Source organism: Callospermophilus lateralis, chromosome 12, assembly GCF_048772815.1.
Source record: "Callospermophilus lateralis isolate mCalLat2 chromosome 12, mCalLat2.hap1, whole genome shotgun sequence".
Classification (NCBI taxonomy): domain Eukaryota; kingdom Metazoa; phylum Chordata; class Mammalia; order Rodentia; family Sciuridae; genus Callospermophilus; species Callospermophilus lateralis.
In genome coordinates this window covers 50,355,450-50,379,361 of record NC_135316.1, presented here as the reverse complement: position 1 = coordinate 50,379,361, position 23,912 = coordinate 50,355,450, and the positions used below count along the sequence as shown (strand labels likewise).

The following is a 23,912-nucleotide window of genomic DNA, read 5'->3' as shown; positions in this document are numbered from 1 at the left end:
GGACACCTGGTATAACAACTATGTATGATACTACTCTAAAAAGAAAAGTAATACAACAAAAACAAATATAAATATTAAGAAATCAGAGATAATGTTTTACTAGTTTACTGTATATTTATCTTCCCAGAAAACATTATTATAAATTAAAAAACAGAATTAACATCTTCATTTAGTAAAATGACTATTATATGCATTATGTAACTTCAATTTTGTAATTATTAATACACAAGTATATGAACAAATATGTAATACACAAGTATTCAAATATATAAATCAATGTGAATAACCTCAGAAAGAATAAACTATGCCGAATTCAAAACCACTAAAATATATAAAGTGTGATTTTGAAAGATAAAATTATGGCCATGTTCTCAGATGAAAACATTGCAAATACAAAGCATCTACAATTTCTTCAAATTAATGTGTAAATATTTCTTCACAGGCAAAAATCCAATAGATTTCTTTGGGATGTGGCTTTTGAAGTATAAGAAGTTTATCTAAATTCAAATGAAATTATATAGAAGATAACCAACCAAGAGAAAATAGGAAAAACAATAAATATAAAAGTGTATCTTATCTTTGAATTAAACAGAATGTAAAATGTAACATAAATGTGCATGTATGTGTATGTACACATACAGTGCTAATTCACTTTTTATTCCTAAAATAATATGAATCTAGAATATAATTTAAGTCTAAAGTAAACCTGAATGAAGCTTTCCTTAACAAAGTATGAATAAAAATATAACTTGCTATAAGCACATTAACATTGAATTTGTATGTCAATAATGTATAGAAGTTAGAAGAGAGAGGAAGTCAGCAAGATGGTGAAACAGACTTCCCATCATTCTTCCCCTAAGAGGAACATCAAGGAAAATAACTTCACAAAGAGTTAAGAAACCTATAAGAGATTATAACACCCAAATGTAGCACAGAAATAAGAAGTCATATAAAAAATGTAGAGAACAGATTTACATTGTCTATGCCCCATCCCCCAAACCCTAGGCAGTATCACATGAAGAAAGATACCCCTTAGGGGAGGAAGAAGGAAAGTGGAGATTGAACTTTGCCCCAGACACCAACAGGGGGCCTTTCCAAAGAAATCCCAGAGCCAGGCCAGCTTCCACTGACCCAGACTTCAGGCCACTACTCATGTACTGAGTCTTGATGCCTGAATTTGTGTCAGGCTGGATTCCAAAGCTCCAGGAGGCCTGCCAGGTGCATGCAGTCTTCAAGTCTGCCATAACACCAGACCAACTCCAGAGATTATAGAAACGTGGGCTTTTTATCATTTCATAAGATATTTGGAGGCTATATTGCCAAAATTTGTTGGCAATATAGCCAACAAATTTTAAATATGTATTTCATTTGGTCCAGTGAGTCTATTTCTAAGTATCATAGGATATAATTTTGGGGCCCAGAAATATGTGTACAAATATGTTCAAGTTTATCTCTGCTTGCAATTCTGAAAAATTAGAAGCATAGATATTTAAGTATGAAATTATTTAATAAAAATTATTAGAGACTAGTTACTTTTAGTTTAATTAATTTCTTTACAAAGAATAGACTGCTTCATAGTCATACAATACTTATTTACAATTTATGTGAGAGAAGCAGTTTATTTTTTAACAGTGTACCATAATAGTAGCTGTATTTTACACACAGTCACATATATTTTAAAAAGTATTTAAATCTTTAAAGACTTTAAGTAACTAAATTTGATAGAGGAATTCATTTAATATGTAGTCAGTAGATACAGATAATGTTTATTATACCCAGGTATAATGAATAAGGCAGACAAAAATCTCAATACTATTAAATATATATGTTAGTAAAAAGAAACAGAGCAATAGCTTAAGTTATTTCAACAACAATGAGAAAACAGTTTGGAATATTCCACACAGTGTTCTCATTTAGGTAGGATTAGATGTAATAATTCTCTATGTGGACATTTTTGATGAAACCTGAACAATGAGAAAGATCCAGGTACGTCAGTATTGATGTGAACAGCATCTCAGCAAGGAAATAAGCAAATTTAGAGTCCCTGAATTGAGTTAGGCCTTGGCATATTTGAGTCACAGTTAATAGGGTAATCTGATGAAAGTGTAGTGAACAAAATAGAGTAGACGGGGTAACATCTAGTAGGTCATCTTAGGTAAAGATTTGCATGGTATTGTAATTGCAAAAATATGTACTTAACAAAGAACTCACTTATTGTTACCATGTGTACAAGGATTTCTCTAGAAGCCTTAGCCAATAGACTGTAGGAGAAAGGTGTAAAGAGACCTCTTTGAAAGTCTTTGCAATTCTCCAAGTTGGTGGTGCCATTGACTTTGCCTAGGACCACAGTTCTAACAGGGGTGAAAGGATCTGGAATTTATCAGACAAATGATATTAGGCAATGTACTCAGACATTTTTGCTTGTCCTGCTTGGTGATGCTGCTAGTCTCTAGAGGGTTAAAATCCAGGATGCTTCTAGTCTTCAATGCACAGGACAGAACTCTACCTTCAACAAATTATTTTCTGGTACAAAATATCAACAGTGTTGATGTTGAGGATTCTAGGCTTAAATTCTCACTTAGGGTAATACTAATGGAGTTGCTTTAAAAGTAGACAGAAAGTTATAATTATGCAAAGAAGTATATTTTGAAAATAAATATTTAGAAGACTTTGGAAGGGTAGTTTTTACCTATTTTTTTTCCAGAAAGGTTATAAATAGTCTCATAAAATATATTTGACACTTCTCTAACCGGAAATTAAAGTAAAACATTTTTGGTTCCTGCTTATATGGAGAGAGCATTGGTCTTTATTCTCAATTATTCAAGCAGACTAAACCTTAAAACATCAACAATTTAAAGTATTTAATTTTTTTTTAACTGAATCAGTTTACTAATAGTTGTTTTAAAAATAAATTTTCATTTATTTTTTTTTTCCCAATAAGAAAATTAAAGAAAAATCTACTCACTTGCCATTCAATGATGCTACACCAACTGTGCTCCGAGCAATTGACATGCTGGCTACAAATGTCCACTGCTGACTCTGCGGATCCCACCTTTCCACTGTATTCAGATAGCTCCAGCCATCATGGCCTCCCACAGCATAAATAGGGCCTTCAAGCACTGTTACCCCTGAAACATGGGAGAAATGTATATTTTCTGGTAATTAACAATATCACACTATATGCTTAAAAATGTGTTTTTCTGACAATATAATGAAAATTAAAATGAAAGACATTGAATGAATTTCTTTCACAGTGTTATTTTAAAAGTCAAATTAATAGAACAAAACTATGATCTCATTCATCATAGACTCCTGTTGATAACAAACACTTGCAATATGGTAGAAACTATCCACTATTTATCTAATCATTCTATAAAAGTGAAAGCAAATATAAACCAAAAATAAATATCATGACCTATAAGCTTGATAAAAGAAAAATGATTCCTTTATTACTATATGAAGAAAAATAATCTGAAAATCAGAGATGGTATCTTGTGCCTCTACTTATAAGGAATATTTCTACACTGCAACTGAAAGTTCTCTTATTTTAAGCAAGGTAATGTGAAAACAATGTAATATTATCAATTTGTATATCATGCTGGTATTCTCTATGTGTTGGCTTACAATAACTGCATAGTAAACTTATTTGTAACTTAGAAAATATGAGTTTCATCATATTATTAGCCAAAATCACTAACACAAGAAATCAAAATAAACAAAATCATTGTGAGTCATCAATGGGAGAATGTAATACAACTCCATTCACTGATTTTCCAGTAAGTTTACTTCTTCATAAATAACTATTTAAATATTATGTTAATATTAACTGAAGTGATCTTGATTTTCTACAGATAAAATTATGGTGACGATTTCACAAAAGGATAAAATTCATGCCTGTTAAGAGCCCTGAGATGTCTATAATTTTGCCCTACTTCCGCACTGAGTAGATTACCACAGCTTTATACATATTGATTGATAAGAAGACATGACTCCTGTGTCAAAGAGGAAAGACCGTTTATTATTCTTAGCAATAGCAGTAGTCAAAGTATCACAGATTTGGGAAGTTTTGTTTTTATTTTTACTCATTCCCCTTTCATTTCCCACAGGGTGACCAAAGAAGGTGAGTAAAGTGGACTTTAATGTTTCCTTCTGCCAAATGAACTTTAGACAGTTTCTTCCTATCTCTAGAGCATTGAGAAAATTATTCTGTATTCCTTTGAGATGTAAATCCTCCTAAAATCCTCCTGCAGATTTGTTACTATCTAAGACTGTCTTTCTCAAGGACCTCTGAAATGCCCTTAGCATTGAAGATAGTAGCTATATAATCTCCTGGTCTCTCTAGGTGGGGAGGAGCCTAACTTCATTAGCACTTTGCTCAAAATTATAGAACTACCTACCTACGTGAAAATAGGAGAAAAGTTCGCTTTTCTTTTGTAAAGGCCAATTAGTAAACAGATTTCCTAATATCCTGCTCTCCTTACCTCAGCTTTTAAAACATACCACTTGTGCTTTTAAAGCTGAGTTGAGCCTCAGTTCTTGCCTTTTTTCTGTATTGTAATAACCTACTTAAGTTTGCTTAGTACAATTTTTGCTTTGAGAAGTGTCAACTGAAGTCCATATGTGCAGAAGTTTGAATTACAGGACAGGAAACTAATTCATAATGGCCAATAAACATATATTTCCATTGTTCTGGAAAGAGACATTATCTTTATGCTTTTAAGCTAGACTGCTTTTTTACTTTGGTGAAAAGAACTTTGTTTTCCTTATTATAATAACATCCTTTTAAATATAGCCCCCCCAAAAAAGCAGTCAGTGACTTGACTTCAGAAATGTGCATAAATATGAGAGACCCTAGGGAGAATTGTATCCCAACACTGGTATGAAAACAAAATGATTTTTATTTATTTATTCATTCATTTAACCATTATTATTGAATGACTATTTTGTGTCAGGAATTGATGTTGGTACTAAAGACACATGATGAAGAAAGCAGACAAAGTTCTGGCCCTCAGTGGGCTCTGCAATTAGTGAGTATTTAAGTGAAATGGAATAAGTGTATGATTCACAAGTAAGCCTGCTTCATATATATTACACAACTATAATGTAATAAAAAAAGTACCTGACTGGAATAATAAATGCTGTTGTATGTACATTTAACTTATGAATCCTGTTTTAAATACACTAGTAAATAGGTATACATATAAAGGGCTAGAGCTCTTGATTGGTCATAGTAATCTAAAGTTTATGCATTTTGACTTTAGATCTTGTTCTTCCATAGGTCACAGTAAGAAAGAGAATGGATGAGAAAATGTGAAGGCTGAGGCTATACACATAGATGTGAACAAAACTACATGGGCTTTTAGAGAAGTATATGTAGTTGTTCACATGTATCAATAATAATTACATTTATTGAGATTGAAGATTAAGTAATAATGAAGTTTTAAAAGTGATGCCAGAATCAATTTTTTATTGAGTATAGAATAAATATACATTAGCATTTGAATAGTTTGTATTCTTCAGATTAGAACACACTAAAGATATGATATTTATGAGAAAGGGCCACATCTTTAGCATGGTCTAATAAAGCTAACAAATTCTATTTTTTATTCTAAGCCCCCCAAAACATTAAATGTTTATTAAAAAAGAGGGACAAATTACTATAATACTTATTTTGTTTGTTTTAGAGCAAATGACTTGGTTGCAGTAGGGTGATGACAAGAAGGAAATTGCAGTTATCCAAAAGTAGAATTTGATAGCTTGAACCTGTAGGTTTCAGTGAAAAAACACAAAAACAAAAATATTTGAGATATGTTCTAGGGATCTTGTTGTAACTTGCTGAAAGACAGGTTGATTATATGAATAAGAAAGGTGAACCAAGAATAACTAAATTTATTAATCAACAGAAATTTTAGAGAGAGAAGAGGTTTGGAAACCATTTCAGAGGAAAATTTGAGAACCTTACTTTGATGCTTCATGTTTGAGGGGACTAAATAGGTGGCTTAATGCTTGTGTCTGAAATTCAAGTAATGTTTGTTGAGAGCCACGGCCAAGTCAAGATGGCGCCTGGCACTTTGCCAGAGGGAGTGGTTTGAGAGGTAACGCCAGCAAGCCATTAAGATGATGGAGATTCCTTAATGACTGACTGCTGTATCTAATGAGTTAAGCTGTGTATTATTATTAAGATGATGAGGATTCCTTAATGACTGATTGCTGTAACTGTATGATGCTAAATTGAATCAAGCTGTGTATTCAGTCAGGTATAAATACCTCTGCTGTCTGGCAATAAAATAGCTCCCGCTGTGTCAACCTTCACAAGTTGCTTGTCACCCCCCCCCACCCCCCCAGTTAGTTTGCCCAGCCGGACTGTGGCAAAGGTTGAAAAACCTGGCATATATTTTGGAGTCATCAGCAGTTAAATGACATTTAATATTAAAGAATTTGAAATAATCAGTTAAGAAAACAACATGAAATAGACCAGAATCTAGCCCCATGTAGCCCCAATATTATTTAAAGAACAAAAAATAAGAGATGAAGTGGAGTTTAGGTAGAAAGAAGCCAGAAGATTTCAGTATTTAGAAAGTAAGGTAACCAGGAAATTTTCTACTCAGAGAAAATTTCCTGGTTATCTTGCTTTCTCTCTGGTATCCTCAAGAATTAGTTTTTCTCATTTTATTCAGCTTTTATTGTTATACATGTTAGATGTCTTATTTAGAGCCAGATATTCCAAGACCCAGAAATTAATTTTGTGTTATTTATATCTTAAATTTCCTTTTAATATGAATGTTTAATTATGTAATCAAATGTATTTGTCACCACCATTTTGTTTTGTTTATCTATGTGAAAGGTTGTCATCTAGCTATATCATTTACTTAGGCAACTTTCTGATTCTATGTTACAAATTCCTTACTACCAAAGTGGGACATAAATGTAGTAATGATTTCACAGTGTTATGGAGAGGATTACACAAATTAAGGTACATATAGCATTCAGAACAGAATCTGATACATTTGAAGTCATTTGATTTTTACAATTTTTTTTAGTTTTTGATAGACATTTGTTTTATTTATTTATTTTATATGGTGCAGAGGATTGAACCCAGTGCCTCACACATGCTTGACAAGCACTCTACCGCTGAGCCACAACCCTAGCCCTGTCATTTGATTTTTATAAGCTATTCCAATTGTTATTAACTTCATACTCAAGTCTCAGACATAAAGGAAAGACATAAAGGAAATTCATAGCATGTATGTAAAGACTCTGTAAACATATGAAAGGCTTGATATAGTTAGTAATCAGAATAACTAGGATATTCAAATAAAACATCTTTGGGGAAAAGTTTTAGATATATAAAAATGTTTAAGGTATGATGCAGTTAAATAATGCTGAAAACATTGTGAATTAAGAATTCTTATATATTGCTTATGATATTGAAATTTAGGATTATAATTTTGGAGGTAAATTTAACAAGGTTCACTGCAAATATGACAATGTTGCTTTTATAAAATTTGAAATAATTTATAATTAAACTTATTATGATAGAAAGCAAAATACAGTAATTTATATGTAAGAACTAGAAAATATTTAATACAAGTCAAGAAAACATTTAGATAGGTCATTAATCCTTTAATGTAGGTATCTACTCCTTTGCTCTAATGAATAATTAGGTAGTTCTTCATGTATCTACTTGAGACGGTATAGATTCTACATTTAAGCAAAGAATTAGACAACAAACATAGAAACACTGAAATATTTTATATATTAATGTTGTTTACATAACCAAGACATTCTTGGTGAGAATACAAGGTCTAGGGCAAGGTATAATGCAGAAGACTGTAATAATTCAGAGCTCTGGCTATGAAGTATAATCATCTAGGGTGAAATCCCAATCCATTTCTATTAGCTGGAAAATAGTAGACCTTGGAAATACTAATTAATTGTAGTATGAATAAAAATTATATAGTTGTTTGACAAATAAAATAGTCATTATAGTCTGTTTTAGGAATGGACATTAAAGCTAGATGCTAAGAATTGTAAGCAGAATTTGAATTCCTTTCTCAAATATCTCAAATTATTGATTGAGTAATATATTCTTAGGATTGTTTATTTTAATAACATGTTTGGAAAATATCTATTTTTTCCTAAAAATAGCTATGCTTTAGGCTTTCACATTCTAAAGATATTCTTGTAGAATGCCAAGAATTCTTGAGCTCTAGCTCCTATGGTTTGTACGTTTCTTGCAGCTGTGAAGCTTCCCTTGTAGAAGGGTCTCATTAAGGAGAATGAATAAATGGACCAGAATAATTTCAAAATCAGAATAATACATTCAACCACTTCCTTATGTTTACTAAAAATATCTTTATGTTTATAGATGGAACAAGGTTAAGAGTATAACAACATTTTTCTGTTATCAGTGTTAACCCAGCATCCAAAAAATAAACATCTAATTAAAAAAGAGAACTATTCAAAGTTATTTTAAGGGACCCAAGCTTAATAATTACATAATTAGTTCTGATAATTTAAAAAATATAGATTTTATATTTTCAAAATATACTTTTTAGATAGATAAAATTATTTGTATATTTTATGTTAGGGCTCCATGCACATATTGGTGCCTTAGGGAATTCTGCAGTGATATATTTATCAGAAATTTTCCATATATTTTTATTTAAGATAGTTGAAACAACCAAACTATCCCTAATTTTCAGGTCACAACTTAAAATTAGCATTTGCTATCTGGGTTATAGAGCACTAATAAAAGCAATGGAGATTCAGGTCTTTGAATATGGAGATTATAGTGGGAAGTGGTCTGATTATACAGCTAATATGACCAATATTTACACTTAATAATAGAAGTTAAAACATCCACAACTTACATCAAAATACATTTTTCTATTTCCACATCTATGCAATAAAAGAATTTGTTTTCCTGAAGAAAAATTTACTTTTTTCTAACTCTATACTATCAATCAGAATATTTCTAAATTAGTTCTAAACTATAAACTCTTTCAACTTACAGGCATATGTTTTAATTACTGGAAACAATGACATAGTAAAGGCTTTTTTTTTTCCTTTTTGGCAATGCTGAAGATTAAACCCAGGACCTCATGTATGCTAGAAAAATGTGCTACCAATGAGCACATCCTCAGGCCTTTTAAAATTTTATTTTGTGATAGGGTCTCCTTAAGTTACCTATGCTAGTCTCAAACTTGCAATCTTCCTGCCTCATCCTCCAGAAAAGTGATTATTAAAGGTCTATACAACCACTCCTGCCAATATTGGTTTCCTATTTGCATTTAGCCATTAATTACAACCTAATTTGAAGACGAGTCTGAAAAAATAAGAGTTATTTTCTTAAGTAGAGCACATTTCTTTTTAAATTCTAACAATGCAAACATTTTTTTGGATTTAACCATTTTTTAAATAATTGTTATCTGGGGAAGACAGATATATCTAAAGAACCAGTGGCTTCATAATATGTGTACAGTCACTCACCAAACAACAATTTTATGTATCTATGTTTTGGTCAGCTGTGGACCACATATGTGCCAATGGTAACATAAGATCATAATGGAGCTGAAAAAGTCCTGTCATCTAGTGGTGCTATAATCCTGGTAATGTTATAGGGAAATGTGTTATATGTTTGTGCTAATACTCGTGTAAACTAACCTACCGTGCAGTCAGTTTATAAAAGTACAATGCATGCATTTATGAAATGTACATAACAAATGACTATGTTATTGTTTTATGTATTTACTATACTATTATTTTATTATTATTTTTAAGTGTACTTCTACTTATTAAAAAGGGTTCACTTTCAAACAATATGTTGTATTATGCTGGCAGCAGCTCCCACACCTAATGTTAAACATCCATATCTCTGGATTCCATTAAGAAGGGAATGAAATCAACATAACAAAGAGATACCTGCGTTATATTATTCACAGAATCTAATGTAGGGAATCAACCTAGGTGACCATCAAATTATGAATGGATTAAAAAAGATAGTATATGTAATATTAATCAGCCTTAAGGAAGAATAAAATTGAAAGGAACTGAGGAGATTATGTTAAGTGAAACAAGCCAGACACAGAATATGAGGAGTCTATATTCTTCCTCAAATGTCAAAGTTAATAATATTAACCTAATTGAAGAAAAGTGATTACAAGAGGTTATGAAGAGTTTAAGGGGAAATGGATAAAAGGACACCGAACTTGATGAGTGCATGATTCATATATTAGGTTGAAATATCATATGGAACTCATTAATATGTACAATATTAATACATGCTCATCAAAAATAAAAAAAAATTGAAAAGAGGTCATACGGAGTGTTTAATCCATACGATCTAGTTTGTGTAGAACACTCTTTGATATTTGTACAATGACAAAAGTGCCTAGTCACATGTTTCTGACTCCATGCCCATTATTATGTGCTGCATGGCTATAATACCAAGGTATAATTTACTTTAAATGTTTTTATTAAAGCCATTAAAAAATTTATCAAGCCTACATTATAAAATAGCAAATATTTATGACTAGTGTGATAATTCAAATGGTAATTAAATAATTTTGCTTCAGAAGCAATAAATAATGGTTTACAAAAGTGTACACTTTATTTTTGCTCTGTGTGAATAATTTAAGAAAAATAATTTGCATAATAGGAAAAATTGATAAATAAAATTATATATATTTACATACTTAATTTTATAAATTTTTCCAGTGAGTGTACACATTTTTGTGTGTATATTTATATATACAAATATGCATAGTCTTAAAAGTTTGCACAATAATATTATATATGCAGATAATATACAATATACACAAATAATATCTATATAATATGTATGCATATACTATATAAAATATTAGTAGACATGGGCAGAATACAATGTAGCATATAGCACAGGCACATTTTTCACACAATTCTACAAATTCATGCAGGCTTAAATTTTTTTTTGCTTGATTCACAAAAAGAAAAGGCATAATTTATTTTGACATATTCCATTCTTTCCTAGACTAAGAATAGTAAGTGTCTATATTGAATTCACATTGAAATCACCTGGGAACATTTGGACAAAAATACTAAGATCTGTCTGGTTTATGGAGTTCTAATTTGATTGAAGTGGGACGAAGTCCAGATACAGAGATGTTTCGAAGTTTCCTCAGGAGTAGAACAGCAGAATCAGATGATGGTTCCATCCTTAGCTTTTTGAGGAATCTCCATACTGCTTTCCAGGGTTATTGTATAATTAATCTGCAATCCCACCAATATTGTACAAGTGTTTCTTTCTCTCCACAACCTTTCCAGCATTTATTATTGTTCACATTCCTGGACATTGCCATTCTGACTGGAGTTAGATGAAATCTTAGTGTAGTTTTGATCTGCATTTCCCTGATTGCTCAAGATAGTAAACATTTTTTTCATATATTTATTGGCTTTTGTGTTTTTTCTTTAAAGAACTTTCTGCTTAGTTGTTTTATCCATGTATTGATTTATTGGGTTGTTTGGTTTTTGTTTTTATGTTGTTAAGTTTTTTGAGTACTTTGTATATTCTGGATATTAATAGCTTATCAGAGGAGTATCTGGCCAACATTTTCTCCAGTTCTGCAGGCTCTTTCTTCACACTCTTAATGATTTCCTTTGCTGTGCAGAAGCTTTTTATTTTAATAGCATCACACGTATTGATTCTTGGTTTTATTTCTTGTGCCAAAGCTACACTTCTTAGCAACCACTCCCAGACAATGACTGAATATAATGGAGGCGTAAATGAAGACTATTCTTGCAAGACACAGGATTCCGTGAACTGGAGCCTTTACCTCTGTGATTTCCTGTATGCCCAGCTAAACTCTTCTTGGAAGTATGTTCCAGAAGAGAGACTCTTCTGTTCAATCCTCCTTCCTCTCATTTTGCCTTCAGGAGACTTAGATCTGAAGTCTTTTTACACCATCTCTTTCTCTCTCTCCAAGCTTCCCTTCAAGCTTGTTCCCTATAATAGATCTCATGAACAGCTAACCATGTCTTGACATTTCCTGCTCATGGATCCTAATTTTACACAGTTGTTAAAAGAAAAAGGGTTGGCGAAAAAGTTGAGGAAAAAAATTTTGAAACAGGGACATAAAAAGATATAAAGACTCTGACTATTTGTCAAGGAAGTATAGATTTTACGTGAGACCTGAGGAATTACTGAAGGTTTTTTTTTTTTTTCTTTTGTACCAGGGATTGAACTCAGAAGGGTTTAACCACTGAGCAACAAACCTAGCCCTTTTTACCTTGAGACAGGGTCTTACTAGGTTGCTGAGACTAGTTTTGAACTCATGGTCCTCTTGCCTCAGCTTCCTGAGCCACTGAGATTACAGGTGTGCTCTGTCTGGTAAAAGTTTTTGCACAAGAGAATGGTCTCATCAGAAATGTACTCTAATTAGTTTAATCTCACCCCAGTGTTTAGTATTATTGTAGAGAGAATACAGAAAGACTATTGATGATGGTGTTAAAAGGAAAAAAGAGGATCTGTGTGGGACCCAGGCCCAGGGTAATCCTGGTCTATCCAGGCACCAGCAGACATCCACCGGAGCTCAGGCTTCAGCACAGGACTGCTTTTTCCAACCAGTAGACCACCACAGGAGCTCAGGCTCAGTCCAGATCTGCCCACACAAACATATGCAGGACCTAGCCCAGGGTCTGAGTTTTCCATCCCCGTTCCCCACCTGGGAGCCCAAGCCTAACTCACTACCATCTTGGGATACTGCAGACATCACCATAACCTTCTCCACACAGTAGCTACTAACTTTTGACAACAGTCAAGGCTTAGAAGCAGCTGCATCTCAGAGCACTCATCCCAAATGAGTGTATATCACATCCTTTCAGCTCCATCTCTGTAAGACATTGCATCCATCTTGGGGCACCCCCAATATTATCTTGAGTTACCTTGGCTATTGCGGCCATCAGCTTTAATTGTAGTAGCATACATTGAGGGACACCAGCAGGGTCTGGAAGCCCAACATCAAGGTGAGGTACAGACAATCTGCATGGGTACTACAAAAATATAGGGTAGAAACTGTAATATCTCAGATCCACACTGCAAGAAAGGAAGACACATAGACAACATAAAAAAACAAGGGAGGAAAGTGCCCCAAATAAACCAGGATACTACAATAACAGAACTCATGGACAGTGAAGTTAATGGAATGTCAGAGAAGGAGTTTAGAAGGTTAATAATTAAAATGATCTGTGAATTAAAGAATAACCCAAATGAGCAAATACAGGCAAAAATTGATCACTCCGGCAAAGAGATAAGAGAGCAAATACAGGTAGCAAAAGATTACTTCCAGAAAGATATAGAGACTCTGAAAAAAATAAACAGTCAGAAATCCTTGAAATGAAGGGAACAATAAACAAAATAAAAAACTCAATAGAAAGCATAACCAACAGACTAGATCACTTGGAAGAAAGAACTTCAGATAATGAAGACAAAGTATACAATATGGAAAATAAAATTGATCACACAGTGAAGATAGTAAGAAACCAAGAACAGAACACCCAAGAATTATGGGACAGCATCAAAAGACCAAAACTAAGAGTTAATGGGATAGAAGAAGGCACAGAGTTTCAAACCAAAGGAATGCACAATCTCTTCAATTAGATAATAGCAGAAAATTTCCCAAGCCTAAAGAATGAATTGGAAAACCAAATACAAGAGGCTTACAGGACACCAAATGTACAAAATTACAACAGATCTACACCAAAGCACATTATAATGAAAATGCCTAGCATACAGAATAAGTATAGAATCTTAAAAGCCACAGAAGAGAAGAATCAGATCACATATAGGAGGAAACCATTTTGTATCTCAGCAGATTTTTCAACCTAGACCCTCAAAGCCAGGAGATCATTGTCCAACATATATCAAGTTCTGAAAGAAAATGGATACCAACCAAGAATCTAATATTCAGCAAATGTAAGCTTTAGATTTGATGATGAAATAAAAACCTTCCATGATTAAAAAAAAAGTTAAAAGAATTTACAACTAGAAAGCCTACACTATAAAGCAACCTTGGCAAAATATTGCACAGAGAGGAAATGAAAAACAATGATAAAAATCAGCAGAGGAAGGGATTACACTAAAGGAAAATCGAATCAGAGAAGAAACCAAGTCACGTTATATACCAAAAATAAACAAAAATGGCTGGGAATACAAATCATGTCTCAATAATTATTCTAAATGCTAATGGTTTTAACTCACCAATCAAAGGACATTGGCTAGAAGATTGCATAAAGAAAAAAAAGACCCAACAATATGCTGCCTCCAAGAGACTCATCTCAGGAAAAGATAGCCACAGACAGAAGGTGAAAGGTTGGAAAAAATCATACCACTCACATGAACTGTGGAAACAAGCAAGGGTTTTCATACTCATATCAAATAAAGTAGACTTAAAACTAAAGTTAATAAAAAGGAATAAAAAAAAGACAATATATAATGCTCAAGAGAACCACACACCAACAAGATTTAAAAATTATAAATATGTATGCCCCAAGAGATGGAGGGAGCATCTATGTTCATCAAATGAACTCAAGTTCAAGAATCAAATAGATCACAACACAATAATTTTGGGTGACATTAACACACTTCTTTCACCACTGGATAGATCTTCCAAACAAAAGCTGAACAAAGAAACTAGAACTCAACAATACAATCAATAACTTAGACTTAACTGACATATATAGAATATTTCATCCTTCAACGAGTGAATACTTTTTCTTTTCAGTAGCACATGGATCATTTTCTAAAATAGACCATATATTAAGCCACAAAGCAACTCTTAGTAAATATAAAAAAGTAGAGATACTATCCTGCCTTCTATCAGATTATAATGGAATGAAATTAGAAGTCAATAATAAAATAAGAAATAAAAGCTACTCCAAGACATGGACACTACTAGTAGTCTCATGCTACTGAATGAGAAATAAGTTGCAGAAGATATCAAGGAGCAGATTAAAAAAATTTGAGAGGTGAATGAGAACACAGATACAACATATCGAAATCTCTGGGACACTATGAAGGAAGTTTTAAGAGGAAAGTTCATTGCATGGAGTTCATTCCTTAAAAAAAGAAAAAGTCAACAAATAAATGACTTAACATTACATCGCAAAGCCCTAGAAAAAGAAGAACAAATCAACACCCAAAGAAGACATCTACAGACTGAAGATAAAAAGTTGGGAAAAATCATACCAGTCACATGGACTGCAGAAGCAAGCAGGAGTTTCCATCTACTGAAGACAGGAAATAATTAAAATCAGAGCTCAAATCAGTGAAATTGAAACAAAAAAAAAAAAAAAACAATTGAAAAATTTGACAAAACTAAAATTTGGCTCTTTGAAAAAATAAATAAAATTGACAGACCCTTAGCCATGCTAACAAAGAGAAGAGAGAAAACTTAAATTTCTAACATATGTGATGAAAAAGGAAATATCACAACAGACACTATAGAAATACAGAAGATAATTAGAAATTATTTTGAAAAGTCGTACTCTAATAAAATATAAAATATTGAAGGTATTGACAAATTTCTAGGGTCACATAATTTGGCCAAATTGAATCAGGATGAAATACATAATTAAAACAGATCAATTTCAAGCAATGAAATGGAAGATGCCATCAGAAACCTGCCAACCAAGAAAAGTCCAGGACCGGATGGATACACAGCTGAGTTCTACAAGGCCTTTAAAGAAGAACTAATACCAATACTCTTCAATGTATTTCAGAAAATACAAAAAAGAGGGAGTATTTCCAAATTCATTCTATGAGGCCAATATCACTCTGATGCCAAAATCAGGCAAAGACACATCAAAAAAATAAAATTTCTGACCAATATCTCTAATGAACATAGATGCAAAAATTCTCAGTAAATTCTAGCAAATTGAATACAAAAACATATCAAAAAGATAATACACCATGATCAAGTGTGTTTCATTTCAGGGATGCAAGGTTGATTCAACATATAGAAATCAATAAATGTAACTCACCACATCAATAGACTTAAGGATAAAAACCATATGATCTCATCTCAATAGATGCAGACAAAACATTTGACAAAATACAGCACTCCTTCATGTTCAAAAAACTAGAAAAACTAGGTATAACAGGAACATATCTCAACATCATAAAAGCTATCTATTCTAAGCCTCAGGCCAATCATTCTAAATGGAGAAAAAGTGAAAGCATTCCCTCTAAAAGCTGTAACAAGAAAGGAATGCCCTCTTTCACCACTTTCATATAACATAGTTCTTGAAACACTGGCCAGAGCAATTAGACAGACCAAAGATGTTAAAAGAATATGGAATAGCTAAAGAAGAACTCAAATTAGCACTATTTGCCTATGATATGATTCTATACCTAGAAGACCCAAAAAATTCCACCAGAAAACTTCTAGAACTAATAAACAAATTTGGTTCAGCAAAGTAGGAGGATACAAAATCAACACCCATAAATCAAAGGCATTTCTGTATAACAGTAACAAATCCTCAGAAAGGGAAATGATGAAAACTACCCCATTTACAATAGCCTCAAAAAAAACCAAAAAAAACTTGAGAATCAATTTAATGAAAGAGGTGAAAGAACTCTAAAACAAAAACTACAGAACACTAAAGAAAGAAATTAAAGAAGACCTTAGAAAATGGAAAGATCTCTCTTGTTCTTGGATAGACAGAGTTCATCTTGTCAAAATGACCATACTACCAAAGTTCTATACAGATTTAATGCAATTCCAATCAAAATCTCAATGACATTTCTCATAGAAATAGAAAAAGCAGTCATGAAATTCATGTGGAAAAATAAGAGACCCAGAATAGCTAAATCAATCCTTAGCAGGAAGAATGAAGTAGGTGGCATCATTATACCAGACCTTAAACTATACTACAGAGCAATAGTAACAAAAACAGCATGGTATTGACACCAAAATAGACTTGTAGGTCAATGGTACAGAATAGAGGACACAGAGACTAACCCACATAATTACAGGTATCTTATATTTGACAAAGGTGCCAAAAACGTGCATTGAAGAAAAGATAGCCTCTTTAACAAATGATGCTGGGAAAACTGGAAATCCATATGCAACAAAATAAATTAAACCCCTATTTCTCACCATGCACAAAATTCAACTCAAAATGGATAAATGACCTAAGAATTAAACTAGAGACACTGCATCTATTAGAAGAAAAAGTAGGTCCAAATCGCCATCATGTCGGATTAGGCCCTAAATTCCTTAATAAGACACCTATAGCATAAATTAATATCAAGAATCAATAAATGGGATGGATTCAAACTAATTAAAACTAATTCTTAGCAACAGAATCAATTGGGTGAATAGAGAGCCTACTAGTTGGGAACAAATTCTTACCACATGTATATCATATGAACCACTAGTCTCTAGAAAAATTAAAAAAACTCAAAAATCTTAACACCAACAACAACAAAAAAGTAACCCAATAAATAAATGGTTCAAGAAATTGAACAGATACTTCTCAGAAGAGGATATACAGTCAATGAACAAATATATGAAAAAATGTTCAACATCTCTAGCAATTAGAGAAATGCAAATCAAAACTACTCTTAAGATTTCACCTCACTCTGGTCAGAATGGCAGCTATGGTGGGGTTTTGGGGAAAAAGACACACTCATATATTGCTGGTGGGAGTGCAAGTTGGTGCAGCTGCTCTCAAAAGCAATATGGAGAATCCTTGGAAAACTGGGAATGGAACCACAATTTGACCCAGCTATCCCACTTCTTGGTCTATACCTGAAAGACTTAAAAACAGCATACTATAGGGACACAGCCACATCAATGTTTACAGCAGCACAATTCACAATAGTTAAACTGTGGAACCAAAATGTGGTATATATACACAATGGAATATTATTCAGCATTAAAAGAAAATAAAATATTGGCATTTGCAGGTATGGATGGAGCTGGAAAATATAATGCTAAGAGAAATTAGCCAATCCCCAAAAACCAAATGCTGAATGATTTCTCTGATTTAAGGATGGTTATTTATAATATGATGCAGGCAGGGGTTGGGGCATGGATGGGAGAATTAAATAATTTCTGGATAAGGCAACAGGAAAAAGGGGAGGGAGGCTAAGAGAAGGGAATAGAGGTAGGAAAGATGGTGGAATGAGATGGTCATCATTACCCTAAGTGCATGTATGAAGACATAAAGGACATGACTCTGCTTTGTATACAACCAGAAATATGAAATATTGTGCTCTATATGTGCAATATGAATTGTAATGCATTCTGTTGTTATATATAAAAAACTAAAATTTAAAAAAATTTAAAAATTGTTCTTTGAATGAATGCAGATCACTTGTAAATGTGGTGATTGGGATAAAATTTATATTATTCAGTCATGTAAAAAAATGTGTCATCCAAAATGTGTAAAATTTAGATAAATTTTCACTTATGTATGTATAATTTTAAAAGGATTAGAGGCATATATTTATTTTATTAATACAAATATATGGATTAACCTAAAACTTGCCAAATATTCCCTATAGTGCCAAAAAGTTCACTATATTTTGGTAAGTGAATTAATTCTCAGATTTGGTGCCATATTAAAAATACATGCTGTCTCTCAAATATTAATATTTTACCTGTTTGAAATATACTTTTTACAAAAAGGGTTTTATACTATGTACCTTCAAGTACCTAATATAACATTGCCAGGGTCTACCAACAGACCTTTCTACTTCAATACATTCTTCACATTGCCATTAGAAAAATCATCCCTATACTATAGAAGTTAGGCATCTTCCTGTTCATAGCTGAATTTTATATGTTCTATGATGCTGAATTACTCTATGACTTGAGTTTATCTTACCTTTCCAGGATGAATTGCCATTGCTCAAATATTCCTACATAGTTCATTTGATGAAATTCTACTATTCTACTCAAATGTAACTCAACTGTAACTCAACTCTAACTCTTCTATTCTATAAGATTTCCCATTTTTTTAATATTTAAATTTTAGTTGTAGTTGGACACAATACCTGTATTTTATTTATTTTTATGTGGTGTTGAGGATCAAACCCAGGGCCTCGCATATGCTAGGCAAGCACTGTACTGCTAAGCCACAAGCCCAGCCCAAGATTTCCCATTATTTTGATAAGAGTTTCTTCCTCATATATCTATGGGCCTGTAATATTTTCCTTATCTAAATCTTTATTATAAGATATATTAGGCACACTGAATATTTTCTAAGTATGTAATATTCATTTTACTTATGCAGTAACATTATATATATCTCCCATTTTATATTCATATATACTAATATTTTCAAATATGATGGATGCAAATTAAAAGAAATATTTCTTTAATGCAATTTTAATACTTCTATGTATTTGTATTCATTTCAGAAGTAATTTAAAAGAATGGCTTTGCAGAAGAAGTTAATTCCATAATTATTTGATAAAATAAATTTAATATGATTATCTTAAATCATTATACACTCCACTGATTACATTTTTATTATATTTCAATAGTTGCTAAATTAATAAAATTGGGGAAATTATTTTGTCTTTATATTAAATGAAAATGAAACAGGTGGCTATTGAAAAGATCATTGGTGTTGAAGTCTGGTTGTCTGCATTCAACACAATCACTTGTTTGCTATGTGATTTTATGAAAATACCTTTACCTCTGATTCACATATTGTCAGTTTTTCAAATAAGGATCTAGGCTCTTTTCCTTGCATTGTTCTAGCAATAATTTCTCAAAATGTATGTGATAAATATTTCTGAAATATGATATGTCAAGAGCTTTATAATGTTTTGAACAACCAATAAAAAAAAATCATGGAAAAAAAAACCTGAATATTTCAGGGCTGAGTTATTGCTAGTTGGTTTTGTACTTGTTTTTTAAATTGTCAGTGATATTACTGGTTGGGAATAACAATTTTCAGGACAGTCTTAGGTAAAATATGAAACTGTTAAAAAATATTCCACAAATGTCATTCTGTATGTATAGATAACTAAGCTGCTTGTATTAATTTTTTCCCTCTTAAACTTATTTTATTTTTGCAAACTATCAAGATGCTATTTATTTAATTATCCATCATTTCAACAATTAATAAATCCCATTTTAATCAGAAGCATTTAATCTCACTATTTTAAACTGCATATTTTTTTTTCCAGCAAGCCACCATCTCACAATAAAATATCCGATCATCTCTTGACTTTTCTCTCAACTCCAATAAACTAAAACATTTAGACATTTAGAAAGTTTAGATAAATATGTTCAAGTGTGAAGATTTTTTTTTTCATTAACTTTACCTGGAACTTAAGCATGGTTTAATTTAAATATTAAGGTTTTTCTTCGGTTTTAGGAAAAATACAAATGTTTGAAGAATTGAAAAATCCAATTTATTAATGATCTAATAATTTATGTTTAAACTTTGCACCATTTAAATAGCAAATACCAAACTTTTGAACATAGAAAACTACTATTTAATATCCGGTCAAATTTGAAACAAAATGGTTAGATGGTACTAAGAAGAGACAATAGATTTTTTAAAAGTTGAAATAAAAAAACACAAAATAAACAATTGTAAAAAGTATAACTATATCACAATTTTTTTCTTTGAGTATATGATTAAAATGTTTTGATTTGTAAGCTTAATTAAGAAAATTAAGAGCAAAATAACCTAAAAAATGGGGAAGACACTATTTCAGATGCATGAGAGATTAAAAGTATAAGAGTATGTAATTCTTTGATATTATGAATGATATGGCCTGAATTCGCTTCCTCTACACTTAGATGATGTAACCTAGTGTTGCTTAAAATCTTCAAAGATTTTCCAGTCAAGAAAACACTAAAGAGAAAACTTCATAATAATCTGACATAATATGTTGATCAATATCTGTCCTCAAACTTCTTTCTAAATTATATATACAACTAATAGATTCATAAATTATTTAAATCAGTAACATTGAATATTTAGTGTTATGTCTATGTTCCATGTATCACATTGTTTATGATATTTCTCATATTGTAAATTATGCTGCAAAACATTATTTCTCAAAGTAACATATCTGAATTTCACCCAGATTTCAAATCCCTACTCCATCCCCCCAATTTTCTGTTACTAGAAGCTGCAAAAATTGTAATCAGGGCTTGCTAATATTTTTTTAAAACTTGTATATGTTTGTACATTTCTTTAAGGCAATTCAAGTTTATGTATTCTAAGAGTCTACAATTCAAAATATGATACTGAGTTTTTTTCCCCCCTGATTTTTTATTGCATCTCACAAAGCTCCTGAAACCAAGATTTGTACCTAGTGGTCATTTGGTTAATGCATGTTCATTAGATATGTAAGGAGATAACTATCAAAGAACAAATGAAGAATGAAAGAATTATTAATTTGGCAATTTAACCCTAGAAAACAAGTTAATCTTTTTCAGTGGTTAGAATCTTAAGGTATGATAAGAGTTGGAAAACCATTTGCAGGAAAATTCAAACACAGAGTTTTGAGAAAATTTCTTCTATGAGAAAATTCCATGACTTTTAATCATATTTAATTTTTAAGGTCTAAGAGTATTGAATTAATATTAATTATTTAATACATGCTTAGAAAATATTAATTTCTAAATTATTAAGTAAAATTACCACAATAAAGAAATTAGATGTTTTATTTAAGACTTTAATTGACATTCTGTAAAAGGAAATAATTCTATTTATAGGATTTAAAATTTTATTTTTTCCATTGTTTCATGTAATCTAAGTATCAGAGGAAAGAAGTGATTTCCATATTCAAAACTAAATGGTAGATGGAATATCAATTTTCTGTTATTATATTTTATATTATATTAGAATCATAGTATTTACTGGGGTTTTTTTATAAATATTTCAAAAAGAATTAATGTAGGGGTTTTGTGTTTCGGATTGAGCTTCATGATTGTGGCATGCTTGGTGGCTAGGAAGTTTCTGCACAAGACACAGAATTCCTGGCTGATGGGAAAACTTCTGTGCAAAGACACAGGATGCCTGGCTGCTATAGCAATGTTCATCATGAGAAGGCTCTGTGTTACAGTCTTATCTTGATCTCATGCACACAGCTCCCAGGAATATAGGGAACTCTCTTGTTAGAAAACCACAATGTTTCACTGAACCTAAATCTGTCCACATAACAGCAACTTTATATAATGGGCTTCCTTTAGAGCTACACAAAGCTCCTAACATGGCATATTGCAACTTAGTATGTAAATGATGAATAAGCTGTATAATGTTGCTAAATCTGTAACCTGCCTAGTAATACAATGAACAATATGTACTAATGCTGCCAATGACCTAAAGTAACTATTGATATAAATAATGCTTGGTAGCTTGGCCTCTCTGCTATTTTGCCATCTTTTGTTCCTGCCTCTGCATCTTGTCTCTGTGGTCCCTTTTTATTTTCCTTACAAATTAAATCATTAAATCTCATTAAAAATGTTCCATAATAACAGCAATAATAAAATCATTCTGGTATCCCTGACTCAGTGTCTAAAGATTTAAAGGAGATATTTAATTAAGTCTAAGGTCAAAAAAACATATCAAATGCTAGCAACCATTAAACAAAATTTTGTGCTAAAAACATGTTCTATTTTACTCTTTTAAAGATTATGATTTTCTTTATTTCAAAAAATACTGCTTCTTTGACATATTGGCATTGTGTTGATATGAGTAAAAATCTAGTATTTTTAAAATTCATCAGTTGATAAATAGCTTCATTATTAATAACTTAATTAGTTAATACCTTACTTATGCTTTTGTTAATTATTATCTCTTTATGAAATTGAGATATCCTGGGTTTATCCTAAGTTCTATTAACTAAAATTAAGAGAAAAAAATGCTAGAACTTCAAGTACACATGGAAATTGAATAAGTGTGGATATTGTCTTTCCAGGCTACTAACTTTCTCATGTTTCTAATAATGATTTTCTTTAATCTCTGACAGTGTTTCACCTTTATTTACAGTGCTCTTTTGTAAGCCACAAATGTCTTAGGAACTTTGTCACTATAAATAAAGATGGTACTTACAAATGAATATGACAAAATTTTCCTGTAGAAGCTATCAAAGTAAATGTGAAAACTGCTAAATTAAATAATTATTATCTGCATTCATGGGTTTTATAAAATAATCATTATATACCTGGAGTACAGAGGAGAGAACAATTAACCTTGCACAGTGGAGGAAGACTTGAAGAAAATGATACTAGACTCAACTGGTAAGTGATGGAGAAGAATTTTCTATCCAGGGATTAGAGGAAGGTTTATTCCCAACAGACACATAAATTTGTGCAAAGTAGGCTGAAGAACAACTTTGTGGTGTTTCCAGCACAGTAATGTGTTTTGTGTGTTAAATCTCAGGGTACAGTAGCAGAGTGAATTAGAAGAGTTTAGGACAACATAAGAGGCAAATGGTAAATACCAACAAACTGAATATCACTTGGCAGAGTTTGTGCATTCTACAGAATTACATTAAAAGTGAGTTTGAAGAAGTCAACTTTGATGCTTTGTGGGAAAAGAAAAAAAAATACTAAGGTAATAAATGTCTGCCCCATAAAAGCAAAATAAGATCTTAATAATTTTATTTATTATAAATAGATCCTAGCATAAGTTTATTGCTTATATGATGAATGTATGAATGGAATAGCAAATATAAAACAAATGCATAATCTTCAGGGTGTTCTTTGGGGAGCTTTGGTTAGCTAATATCACTACTGTTACAACTCTTTGGTTCAGACAATGTTAGTCTGCAGCCATCTGTGTTTCCTAGCTTTAGCTATGCTTTCCTCTATGATTCATAAGTCACATGCATTTATCTGAGTATATTATCTCTTCTATAACATAGGAATTTCTCTTCTATGCTGCACATTCTT

General features: G+C 31.7%; 1 protein-coding gene across 2 annotated transcripts in view; it reads right to left on the bottom strand.

Moving 5' to 3' along the window:
• Nucleotides 1–23,912, bottom strand: part of Klhl1 (kelch like family member 1) — a 358,829-nt gene that overhangs the window by 42,093 nt on the left and 292,824 nt on the right. For both annotated transcript variants that reach the window (XM_076872388.2, XM_076872389.2), the window contains one exon: nt 2,966–3,128. In XM_076872388.2, the coding sequence (XP_076728503.2) occupies nt 2,966–3,128 (163 nt within the window). The remainder of the gene's footprint in view (nt 1–2,965; nt 3,129–23,912) is intronic.